Raw genomic sequence first — 13,764 nt, 5'->3', positions numbered from 1 at the left:
ATTGGGGATGTGGCTCAGTGATCAAGTGCCCCTGAGTTCAATCCCCAGTACCAAAAATAAATAAAATAAAAAATAGGTTCATTTTATCAGACCTCATCATTGCTGTATGGGACTGATTTTTCAGGACTGCAGTAGTGAAAGCATCCCAAACTTCTTTGGAAATTCTTAAAAATAAACAAACAAACAAATAAATAAAGGAGTCTCAAAGATAAAAATTAGGGCAATTTTAATTAGTAATAGCCAATGAAACTTAATTATACCTCTAATTAGGAAAGTTACAATTTTATATTACTTTTTACTTTCTTATGGTTATGAATAAAACATTTCCTAACTATAAAGACTTTCTCTTCAACCTTGTGAATATGTAATAAAATGTTCAGGTTTGTAACTATAATAAAAGATGTACTTTGTCAATATAAAATTACTAACTGTACACATAAGGGGTTTTTACAATGCTAAAATAATAAATTGAAAATTTGAGTCATTCTGCACATTATGGTAACTATGGTTGCTTTGACTATCTTGTTTTTTTTTTTTTAATTCCTAATTCTGTAAAACTTTTGTCAAGAAAAATTCATACATGGATATGATGGTTGCATAATCTATTCTCTGGTAACAGTATAATTATAATAAAATATGTAATTTTTTATATATAAAGATAAAATATTTATAATTATAAATAAGTGATAAATAAATAATGCTTTACCTTGCTAAATTATCCTGATCTTTCCTAAATTAGACTACCACACTAATAGGATTGGTTCAACTTCACAGTCTATTTAATCTTCATTTTCTGAGATTAATAAGAAGTACACTATTTAGAGGGAAAAAAAATCTCTTTTCAATTGCCTCACACTATGTTTTTAAACATGGCTCCCAAGACATCAAAGAGAATCTGCACTGTGGATGAAATATCCTAAACAGTACAAAAAAAAAATACAATTGATTTAGAAAATGCATAAATTTGAAATACACTTTTATAATTTCTTTTCCATTTTAATGTTAAAAACATTCTAATCTAAGATTAAGCAAGGAACTTATGTACTAAAACTAAGACCTGAATTCTGGCAAGAATTTATTGATACAGTTATTTTGGAGGATTTGTACTGTTACAACAGAAACTTAGTTCTTAAAGCACTTATTCAAAAATCACTGGGTTCATTTTATTTTATTTGAAGACAAGTCATTCCTGCAGCAGGAGGGCTAAAACTCAGGAAAACATCACTACAAGATTCACTGCAGTCATCTTGGACTCTGATGTTAGTAGCAGCATGCCCTAAATAAATTCACATCAATAAATCTAATAACATAGCACAGCTCACAAGATGCTAAATAAACAATGTACATTTAACATCAGATTGTATCCAAAGTGGTTTTACTCTTCTTAATTGACTGCAGTGAAAAATTTTAAGTGCATCCATGATACACAATTTTAGAGAAAAGAGCTGTTTAAATATATCTTTTATGATAGGTACAGGTATATCCATAATACCAAAATCTTTAGGCTTAAAAAAAATTTTATCACTGTGTTCAGGTACTGGATTTTTATAATACTCTCACAAAGTTCTACACATCAAATAATCTAAGCTGGTTAAAAAGGATGACGAAATAAATGCAACATTTAATATAATTTTTATTTGTTTAATTTAGTAAATGTAGAATGTAATGGTTTCAAGGCAAATTCTGGATTATTTCAGTCACAATCCAACAGCATGATTCTGAAGAACAGTTTTATCTTCAATATCTACCCATTTCTACACAAACACACGCATGGAAATCCAAGTACATATATATTAGTTTTCAACAACTCTAGAATTCAGATTTTAAATTCTGACACACTTCAAAATTATCCATTTTGATGCAGGATATAACCATGAGGAGATAAAAATTCATGCAATGATACTCAGGGTTTTTTTTAAGTAAATCCATTATTTGATAATTCAATGCTGTATAAAGTGCATTGATATCTAAAATAAAACAAAGTGCCAATTTTATCATGAATTAATAACATATTTATTGTCTTGAAACCAAACAGGCCCAAGTTACTTCTTGTTTTTTTGGTTTTCTTTTTGAGTCAGCTCTCTATAAACTCATTTCCCTCAAATTTCCTGTGTAATAAAAACCAAGATATTTCATTTCTTCTTTGCAGTTAACAAGATATGGCAAAGGGTTCAAGGTAGATATGTTCTTGATAATTCAGAGTCAGAAAGAACTTCTTCTTGAGCAGAAGGTTCATAATCTCCTGCATTTTCAGCCAATTCAATATCTAACTCATCATTACTTTCTGCACTGTAATCAACTTCTTCAAGGAATCGAGGTTCATCTTCATCCAAAACATAAGTGGTAGGGCTGTAGCCAAAACATACGGAGAATGTAAGACTTCTTGAGTTTTAAGATTCTAATACAAGGTTATTTTACCATACTGCATTAACTTTGATTCCAATATGATACAAACAGTTTGCATTAACTTTAAAAAACTTTTATCTAAATGAACAAGTTGAGTGATTTGTAATAGCTGAAAGCTTATATTGAAAATTAGGGGTGACACTCCTTGGTATTTTTCCAAAAGATAAAAAATTGGCATAATACAGTGATATAGTTTATAGCAGCACAAGAGCTAATTCACAAGAGCTAAATTATGGAATCAATCCAAAGCTTGTCAATAATGGATTAATAAACTATGGGGTATATATATCACAATATATATACCAGCGTGTGTGTGTGTGTGTGTGTGTGTGTGTGTGTGTGTGTGTAGTCCTACTCAGCCATAAAAAGGAATAAAATTATGACATTTGCTGGTAAATAGAAGGAAATGGAGAATAACATGCTAAGTGAAATAAGCCAAACTCAGAAACTCAAAGGTTGAATGTTTTCTCTTATTTGAAGAAGCTAGAGTAAAATAAAGGGGGAAGGAAGAATAGGATAATATAAAGAACCAATCAAATACAAATTAATAGACAAGCAAAAAGAAGTCAAGGAGTATAGAGGAAGGAAAATGGGAGAGGAGAGGGAGGGAAAAGGTGGGTATCACGAACTGAAGTTGATTTCCATACATGTATGGTTTGTTGGGATGATCCCAAGTACTATGTATAACTATAAAGCTCTAATTTAAAAAAAGAAAAAGAAAATAAGGGGTGAAATGCTAACTTTTAATGATATTACAATAGTGTTAATATACATTTTACTATTAGATAGCTACAAAAAAAATAGTGGACTCTCACTAGGTCACTTCCTTGAAAGATTTCATTGATTTGCAGGCTATTAAGATTCATTTTAAAAGTTCTATTTTAATCACTGTAAATCAGGCAATATATAATTTCAATCAGCCTTATAAGAAACTATGGTTACCTAATTGGTTCTGTGAATAATGCACTAAAATATTTAAGTCTACAAAGTGATAACTGCCATAAACTGGCCCATATACCCATCCCCACAATTTTCAGACTGAGAATAAAACTGAAAAACTAGTGAGAACAAATTACATTGTTAAATTATGTGCATGCATGAACATGTAACGGTGAATTTCACCGCTATGTGTACACACGCATACACATACACACACACACACACACACACACACATTTTTTTGGTGGTGGTGGAGATTGAACCCAAGACCTTGTACATGCAAAGCAAGCACTTTACCAACTGAGCTACATCCCCAGGTTTGTTTTTTTTTTTTTTTTTTTTTTGCTGTTGTTGTTTATAATTTATTTATCTTTTTTTCCCACTTTTTAAAAAGGGGGTAGTAGATATTAAACCTAGGGTGCTTTACCACTGAATCACATCCTAAGCCCTTTTTATTTTTTATCTTGAGATAGGGTCTCACTAAGTTGCTTAAAACCTCACTAAGTTGCTGGGGCTGGTCTTGAACTTGTAATCTTCCTGCCTTAGCCTCCCCAGTCACTGGAATCACAGGTACACCACCATGCCCAGCCCCACTTTTTTACTGGTACATTACACTTGTAGATAATGATGGGATTTGTTGTTACATATTTGTACATGCATACAATATAACGATAATTATAATGTAATAATTTAAAAGAAGAATCCTATGAATCAGAAAGAAAGGGGATGGAGGTGAGTGGAAGGAGGACACTATAGCCAGATTAATTACTTTCTCTAGGGATACAGAATAAGAATTTGCTTGCAAGCACTAAGTGCCTTTAAATATTTCATTAGGTAGTTGTTTGGGATTAAGACAACCTTTCCAAGGGTTCTGTAACAAACTCTTTACTTCTGAAAAAAAATCACATTATTCAAATTTCTCCCAATTTGTGAGATTTTACACACACACACATACATATACACACACACACACACACACACACACACACACCCCAGAGAAAACATAGAAACAGGTCAAGCCCATTAGGTAGTGACCAAAGCTACCTAAATTTTATGAAGATGTGTTTGTTTACATACTTCCAAAAAGTATTTCTGATTGCTGAATTAAAAACCATGAAATCAGACAATGAAAAGGAAAATAATCTGTTCAAATGAACAGAGAAGCAGATGTCATTAGACACCTAAAATTAGAGAATTCCTACAACTGAGTATTAAATTCAGTTTGGGTGTCTGGAAGTTAAGGTGAGAAGTGAATGCTGATTGATTAAATGGTTCTAATTTACTGAAAGAAGAAAGCAAAATGCATCTGGCAAGAACACCTTTTCCTTTTAATGAGCTTTAATCTTGCTAGTTAAAAAACTAAAAAGGAGGAGTTGCAGTTGTGACTCAGCGGTATTGCGCTCTCCCAACACATGTGGGGTTCTGGGTTCAAGCCTCAGCACCACATTAAAAATAAATAAAATAAAAATGTTGTGTCCAACTACAACTAAAAAATATTTTAAGACTTTATATTGCTTTATTTTATTTTATATTATTTTTTATTTATATGACAATGAAATGCATTACAATTCTTATTACACATATAGAGTACAATTTTTCATATCTCTGGTTGTATACAAAGTATATTCACACCAATTCGTGTCTTTATATGTGTACTTTGTATAATAATGCCCATCACATTCCACCAACATTTCTAACCCCATACCCCCTTCTCCCTTCCCGTCTCACCCCTCTGCCCTCTCTAGAGTTCGCCTATTCCTCCCATGCTCCCGGCTCCCTACCCCACTATGAATCAGCCTCCTTATATCAGAGAAAACATTAGGCATTTGTTTCTTTTGGGGGGGGATTAGATAACTTCACTTAGCATTATCTTCTCTAACTCCATCCATTTATCTGCAAATGCCATAATTTTATTCTCTATCATTGCTGAGTAATATTCCATTGTGTATATATGCCACAATTTTTTTAAATGAAGAAAATGAATTACAAAATCACCTTGATCTAATATATAGCAAATTTCCTCTTAAAAGTTCAGAGCTTTTATGTGTGAGAGAAGTTCTGATGAATGAAGTTGACTGACTTGGAAGATTGGGTAAGACTTCATAACATACCTAACACATGAACAATTTCAGTTTTTAGTTAGGGAACTATAAAAATTACAAGATTATTTGCCCTTTAAAAGAACTGTTTTCATCTTTCTTTAATATACAAAAATTCATTCCTACTCCTTGACCTTGGTGATTTACAGTCTCACAGTGGTCCCAGATGAGTCTAAGAACAGATGGAAAAGCTGAAGAAAAGGAGAAGGAAAAAGAAAATTGTATCTTCTCTTGCCATATATTTACTTATCTTCTTGCTGGAGGCTGTCCTAGCAAGAAAAAAATGATAATGGAAATTCAAGGAAGAGAAAGAGTTCCTAAAAGACATGTGTTGGTACAGGGACTGGAGAAAGCAACCAGAACTATAGAGGCTGGCTCCAGAGAGATGAGGCACAAAGACGGCATCTCCCAACAGACAGGAAGACAAAAATCCACAGTGGATGGCAGGGAGGGTAGGCAAGGGTTATTCAAGACATCTATGGACAGCAGAATGCCAGCTCTATTTGCCTCCCACTGGAAAACAGGTTAGTTCAGGGAGCTTAGACATTGCACTGGGGTCAGAGAAAGGATCTAGTTCCATATGGGAAGCTGAGTACCAGGAAGTTAACCAATATGAACTAAAGAAAGTATTTAAAGAAAAAGCTTACTCTTTTCTAAACTTTAAGTCAATGAGAAAATAATGAGAAAGGCATGATTTAGGAGCAACAGCAATGCCCATGTTTGAGTCAAATAAGTTCCTAAAAAGAAAGGAAACCTGAAGCAATGTTGATTTAAGATGCTGGCATGCACTTTTAAGACAAAGAAGCACAACCTGGAAGGCAAGGTACTGGAAAATCAAAAGAAGTAATATAAATACTCTCTAGTACAAACTTCCTTGTCTCCTTTGACATGAACTCCATCCATGGCATCACCCCTTCTTATAAGTGTATAAAACCAATCCACTGCTCTTGTTCCATTCCTGCAATCCACACTGACTCCTGTCTTTCCATGTCCTAACAAACTCATGCCTATAGCCTCAGCTTCATGAAGGTCTATACCACAGCTGAAGTACACTGAGTCCCTCCAGCAACTGTTATGGGGCCACCAGTGGGGCCTCAGCAACATCAGTAAGATGCAGAGAGAGGTGGAGGGGCCGGGGACAGACGACAAGAGGAGAGATATCAGTAAAGTCAGGTATATGGAACTAGAAGACACTGAAACAGGGGAAAGGGAAAGGCAGAAGACTACAATTCCCAGCACTTCACAGAAAGCAGTCTTCATAATGCTATTCCAATTGCCATTTTCTAGCCCATTTTTATTAGCTCTCTCCACAATACTTAACTGTAGTGACAATTCTGACACCCTTCTATTTGGCTTGCTTCATTCCTCTCTGATGCTTCTCAGTGGTGAACATATGCTCCTCATCATCTATGCATTCCTCAAAAATAGGTATTTAGGGCTGGGGATGTGGCTCAAGCGGTAGCGCGCTCGCCTGGTATGCGTGCGACCCGGGTTCGATCCTCAGCACCACATACCAACAAAGATGTTGTGTCCGCCGAGAACTAAAAAATAAATATTAAAAAAAAAATTCTTTCTCTCTCTCTCCTCTCTCACTCTCTCTTAAAAAAAAAGTAGGTATTTATAGCAATGCTTTTGGTTAATGGCTCTTCCTATGTGCATGTCATCTATGAGTTGAGCTCATTCATTTTTAATTTTTACTTTGATCATTTTCAAATCCAAATTTCTAACTTGGACTTTACCATTGAACTTCTCCTATACATGTATGGACTTGCTAAACATATATACCTGGCTACCTCACACATGTAATGCAAATGCAGTATGTTAAACATTCATGGTTCTCCCCACTGAGCTATTTCCCAACTCATACAAACCAAAATTCTCCATAAGGAAATCAGCTACTCAGGCTGGGCACTCCTTGCCCCACACTTTATATTAATGCCTTTGATGACGCTGTTTCCTCTATAAAGGGTGTACTTCCCAGTTACCTCCTCCTATCCACTCATATTTCTTTTAAAACATCCTCTGATGTTGTTCCTTAATGCTCCATCCTGGGATTAGTGCCATTTCCTCTATATTTCTTTGTATCCTACAAAAACTTCCATCTGACCACTTATGGCATATGGTTGAAACCACCCACTTGTATGTCTATGTTCTTAATACTAAGGTTGGGAACTGTGATTTACCTGAGTAGTACCTCCCTTCAGCTTTCAGACACCTCAAAAAATCTTTGCTGAGCTCTTTATGGAAAGCAATGCAGTTGACAAGATCATCATTTTTTATATCACCCAATCCCTCTAATTTTATTTTAGTGAAAAAAAATTTAAATCACAAGACCAATCATAGCATTTCATTTTTTCATAAATAATTTCAACTTCTCCTTTTTCCGCCACTACTTCCTTGTTGTCCTCATTTTCTTCACATAAGTTCACTCTTTTGCACTGCTTTGCTTCAGCTGCCTTCCATCATTTGTTCTAACATCCTTCTATTTTGGATTTTAATTCTTATGGTAAAGGTGACAAAGCCAAAAAACAATTCTATAAGAAACATTTCATTCTAAAAGACAATAAGCTAAAATTTGACTTCAAAAACAAATCACCACACATGCTATTTCAAGAAATATATCCAAACTTTCACCCAACTAGCCTTCACACAGGATGAATGCATTGAAATTCTCTACTTTAGATAAGTGTCATTGTCATGCAAAAGGAGTTATAATTACAACTGATTTCCAAGGAGAATCTGAATCTGTTTTCTGCAGATTCAGAAAGTTGTCTGGCTTCCCTTGTGTTAAACTACTAGGCACCACACAAAATTAAATCTAAAAAATTCACCATCATTCTCAAACATGTGCAGCCTACTTCTAGCAGAGCTGATCTTCCATCTGAGACACCAGAACAGACCTTCAGTTCCCTTACCTATTCTTGCATGGCAGAAACAAAATGCTGCATATGGAGCCTGAAATTCTGAGTTGTGCCTCTACTGCTTCTACTAGCCAGCTATTCAGTGACCTTGAGCAAGTCACTTTCTCCAAAATGTGTTTTCTTAGGTGTAAAGCAGCGATAACAGTATCAGCCCCATCTTTCTCACAAAGTCCTCTAGCTTCAGAAAGGTAAAAAACGTGAAAGTATTTACAAACCATTAAACTGTATAAGTATAAAATGCTGATAGTAAGAAAATCTACCTCACTAAAGAAAAAGTAAATCAGCCTTTCTTAATTCCAAAAAAGCCCAGAAAATGGTCTCACCAAAGCTATCAGAACTATAAATACTCTTTCTACGTTTTAAATTCATAATTCTCCTTTAACCTTTCGATCTTAATATGACTTTGAGAGTAACCTATGTGTTTTAATAAAATACAATAAAGATATCATGGGGGAGAATTTCTGAAACCAACGCCCCAAAAGAAAAATATTCTATTGCCTAAAATATCAGCAATTTGCAAACTGTTGTGTCTGGCTTTCTTGTGTTGAAAAGTCAGATCAATGGTATAAGAAAATCTTTCTATTTGCACAAATGCTACAGGATATATTATGTATATAATTCGATGCCTATCTTATGAGAGAGAGAGCATCACCTAAATATCACAAGGTAAACAAAACTATTATCACAGCATAAACAAAATATTCATAGATATTAAATTTAATAATTTCTGTCAGTCTTAAGTGGGTATAGCATACATACATACACACACACAGCTAGTGTATAGAGTATCTAACAAAAGAATATATAGAAAAAAAGGAAAGAAATTTGCTTATTGCTATTTATGTGTGAAAAAAAAGTAACTAAGCTGTATCTAGGAAACAGTAATTAAATCACTAAACTACAACTTACTTTCACTATGCATCTAAAAACATTCCTTACACATAATAGTGTTAAATAGTTAAATTACACAATAATGTACCAGAGTTTCAAAAACTAACCTATACATTATGGTAGTTTTGATTATTCACTTGGAGGATGTAAAATATAATGAAAGAACAGAAGAATTTTAGAGTTAGAGCTGGGTCCAATTCCTGGTTCTGTCAGGAATTACTATATAGATGACTTTGGGAAAGTTCATCTCTCTGAGCCTCAGTCACATACATATATAAAAGGATCATAATACCATCAGACTTTGATCATTCTCTGTAGAACACTAGAAGGTCTGAGATAATCAACCTTAACAGATATTCAGAATGCACATGTTTATCAGGAAAGTCCTGAGACCACCCCAGGTTTAATGATTGGCTGGGGAGCCTTAGCATTCAGTACATTCACACTTATAACATTACAGTAAAAGGATACAAAGCAAAGTCAGCAAAAAGAAAAGGTGCATGGGGCAAAGTCTTGTGGAAACCAAGGCCAAGCAAGGGCAGCTGCTAGAGGCAGAGAAGTCATCAGAGCTTTCATCAAGTTCAAAGGATTGCAGGCAAAAATTGCAGTTCAGAGTTGCCAAGTTTCCTGAAAGAAGGGAAGTGCAGAGATGTGACCCCAACACTCAACAGTTTTCACCAGAGGCATTTGACAAAATCTTAAAACTACACAGTGCAAGAGGCTAAAAAGCAGCAAAAAGCAGAAAAGAGCAAAACTAGTAAAACAAAAACAAGCCACAGAAATTTTTTGGCAATCTTGTGGTGCTGAGAAGAGGAGGAGTCCTTGGCTTTCAACTGGGACCTCAGGAAGGCTGTGACCTAGGAAGCAGGGAGAAGTGAACCAAGGGTTAACTAAGTTTCATACATTTTGCAGCCTAACCTCAAGCCAGGTCAGTGGCTCACCAGATTGGGGTGAACAGCCCTAATCTAACACCTATCAGATAATAGAACAGATTCTCCCTAAAGGAAGATTCCTAAACGCGTCTGTGAAATTTTATACTAAACACTTAACATTTGAGCAAATATTACCAGACAAATTAAGAAACAGAACCAGGAGAAAAATCCAACAGAAACTGACCCACAGGTGATCCAGTATAGAAGTTATCAGATATAAACTCTAAAATATTTGATTAGTACATCCAAGAAAATAAATAAAGAGAAAAAGAATTTTACCTTCTACTTTCTATTCAAAAAAAGAATCACCTGAGCCAGGCCCAGTGGTGAACACCTATAATATCAGTCTAGGAGGCTGAGGCAGGAGGATAGTAAGTTTGAAGCCAGCCTCAGCAACTTACTAAGATGCCCAGAAACTTAGTGAGATTCTATCTTGAAATAAAAAATAAATAAAATAAAATAAAAAGGACTGGGGATGTAGTTCAGGGATAAAGCTCCCTTGGGTTCAATACCTGGTACCAAAATAAATAAATAAATATATAGATAAATGGAAATTACCTGAAAAGCTTAGAACTGGAAAATGTGTAACTGAAAAGAACTCTAATTAAGTCTAAGACTTTAAACAGAAATGAAAAGAGAACTAGTGAAGCAAAGCAATTGGTGAGTAGAAAACTTCACACCAAGCCAAAGAAAGCAAAAAGTATCAGAAATTTAAGTTGCATATCTACATAACTAAACATGCAAAGGGGAAAGAATGTGGAAGACATGATATTTAGAAAGCAAATGGCTGGAGATTCTCCAAAAACAAAGAAACACTCAAGCTATAGGTTTAAGAGGAACTAAAAGTCCCAAGTTGGAAAATACAAAGAAAAGAAACCCTCAGCCTTAGTAGAAAAAATGCTAAAAACCAGAGACAAGAAAATCCAAACATATCCAAAGAAAAAACATTATTTTCAATGAAGTAAGAAATAAAATGCAGTAACATGGCACGGGTGGGTAGAGGATGGGAGAGAGGGAAAGAAAGATGAAGAGGAAAAGGAGCAGAAGGAAGAAGAACAAGGAGAAGAAGGAGAACCAAACTAGAATCCTATACTGAAGATAGTTTTTAGAAGTGAAACTGAAATAAGATTTCCAAATAAATAAGAACTGAAATAATTTGTTGCTAGCAGACATACACAAAAAGAGAAATCAGAAAGTTTTTGATGGAAGAAAGATTATCCATCATAAACTGAAACACAAAATAGAGGCAGAAATGAAGATCAGTGGGGGAAAAAATATTATATGAAATGAAGAGTGACTGCCAAAAATAAATGTAATGAAATTTAAAATGTATGTTATTCAATTAAAATACGTGACAATAACAATAAAAGATGGGAAGGTAAGTAGAATTAATGTATTTTCAAGTCCTAGGATTGTCTGTGAAGATGCAAAAGTAGCAATTTAGTTTATATTTTAATAAAGTAAGAATTTGTATTGTAATCTCTAGGGTACCAATAGAGAAATAGTAAAAGAAAACGGAACAAGTTTATAGAAAGACAAAACTAGAATAATAAAAAAATATATTTAATTAACCTCAAGGAGAACAAGAAGGAAAAAAAACAGATGACAACAACAGAAAGAAAATAAAGTTACAAACTCAATTGTATCAGTAATACATTAAATGAAAATGGAGTAAATATGCCACTTATAAGACAATGAGGACAGACTGGATTACAAACCACATAATTAGATGCTGCAAACATGATTCACATCTTAAATATAGGGACACAGGAAAGTTGAGACAATAAGAATGGAAAAAGACTAATCATGCAAATACTAACCAGAAAAGTAGGGTAGCTATGCTAATGTATAACAAAGTAGTACAAAAAGCAAACAACCAAAGGAAGAGACATTTCATAATGATAAAGGAATCAATCCACAAGAGTAGCATAACAATTCAAAAGTTCTATGTGACTACCATATAATGCCAAAATAAATAGCAAAATTCAATATAACTAAAAGGAAAAGTAGATACATCTAAGCTCATAGGAGAAACCTGAAAACATTCCTCTAATTACTTGGCAAAACAAGTAGACCAAAAAAAAAAAAAAAATCAACAATGATATGCAAAATCTGAACAACAGATAACAAACTGGATTATCTGAAATACATGAACTGCTACAATTAGCAATAAGATTATGCATTCCTTTCAAATATGAACACATTTACAGAATATGTATGCTTCCTAATTCTAATGCACCATATTCTTAAGTTTTAAATAGACACTTAAATGAGAGAACTAACTTCATTCTTCTAAGAGGATACGGAAAATATAACACAAGTATCTGTAAGGTACTGTAATATAAGTATCGGTAATGTACTGTAATATAACACAAATGTCTGTAACGTACTTTAAATGTATATGATGATCAAATTACCTACATAGCTAAGTCTTAGAGAGTAGGAATCTAACTTAATATTTATGTGTATCTCAATTATAAAAAAAAATTTACTTCTCTTATGATAGGCCTCAAGTATTTACTATAATAAAATCTGATCTGGGATCCCCAAGGGTTATATCAGTCCCAAACTTACTTCCCTGGATGATTTTAATCTTCTCTGTACTTGTGAATACAACACCATTTCATCTCCTTAGTACAAACATAAATGGTTCACTTTTAGTTATAAGCAATATAACTGATTTCTAACATATCAGCAGTGGTGATATGGTTTTCAATTACATGGCATAATTTATTTGCCTAGAAAATATTTCTAAGTATTAGCAATAATGGACTCTCAGGAATGCAAACTCAATTCATGTATGCATACCACAGTCACTGAAAAGGAGGATCTTTCTTTTTAAGATTTGTTTAAGTGGTAAACTACATTAAAAATAAGGTACAATAATACCAGTAAACTTTATTACATAGCTAAGTATTAGACATTGCTGCTAACATTTGGGCATAAGTAATCTATACTAACTTAATTTTTTCAGAAGAAACAGTTCCTGTACATAAATAAACAAACACCAGCTTCACATAAAGAAAGTATCTATAACAGGGGTTAGTACTTCATTCTAGTGTTAATGGTATATTGTAATTAGTATACTTGTACTTATTTTAACTAATAATTTCTACTCAGTCTCTCTTATAATGCTAGCAGACAGGACAAGAGCTTTTATCCAAGGAATATTATGATGATAACTGGTCCACAAATCTATAGTAATTTCACATAACTTATTAGAAATATTTTCTAACTTTAACAAATACATCAAATTAGATTTTTAAAAAAGAATTAACAAAAAGTATAACTAATGCCAAGTATATTATGCTTAGCATGCTCCAGGACCAGCACACAAGAAAGGAAGAAAGGGAGAGAAATAGAATTTAACATGTGCTAGAACACAGCTAAAGAAAGAATGGGCAATAATAATGTCTGTTTCATTCTAGTATCCTTCCTATCTCCCCAACCCCCTCCCCTCCCCTCCCATTACTGTGTGTATATATGTGAATGCATGACCAATGTGATTCTGCAACCTGTATACTCAGAAAAATGAGATATTATATCCCATCTGATTCAAATGTTCGATATGTCAAG

The 13,764-nt window shown here is 33.8% G+C and overlaps 1 protein-coding gene across 8 annotated transcripts in view; it reads right to left on the bottom strand.

Moving 5' to 3' along the window:
* Nucleotides 1–505: 505 nt before the first annotated feature.
* Nucleotides 506–13,764, bottom strand: part of Agtpbp1 (ATP/GTP binding carboxypeptidase 1) — a 169,106-nt gene continuing 155,847 nt past the window's right edge. For 6 of the 8 annotated variants that reach the window (XM_026410611.2, XM_026410615.2, XM_026410613.2 and 3 more), the window contains one exon: nt 506–2,349. In XM_026410611.2, the coding sequence (XP_026266396.1) occupies nt 2,172–2,349 (178 nt within the window). In that variant the 3' untranslated portion in view covers nt 506–2,171. Of the gene's footprint in view, nt 2,350–7,653; nt 7,927–8,634; nt 9,884–13,764 lie in introns of those variants that run through there. The other 2 variants (XR_003302792.2, XM_026410614.2) reach the window with 2 other exon arrangements.

The sequence above is a fragment of the Urocitellus parryii genome, chromosome 4 (genome assembly GCF_045843805.1).
Source record: "Urocitellus parryii isolate mUroPar1 chromosome 4, mUroPar1.hap1, whole genome shotgun sequence".
Classification (NCBI taxonomy): Eukaryota; Metazoa; Chordata; class Mammalia; order Rodentia; family Sciuridae; genus Urocitellus; species Urocitellus parryii.
Note: the sequence above shows the minus strand (reverse complement) of the source record. Positions and strands in the feature narration are given on the sequence as shown.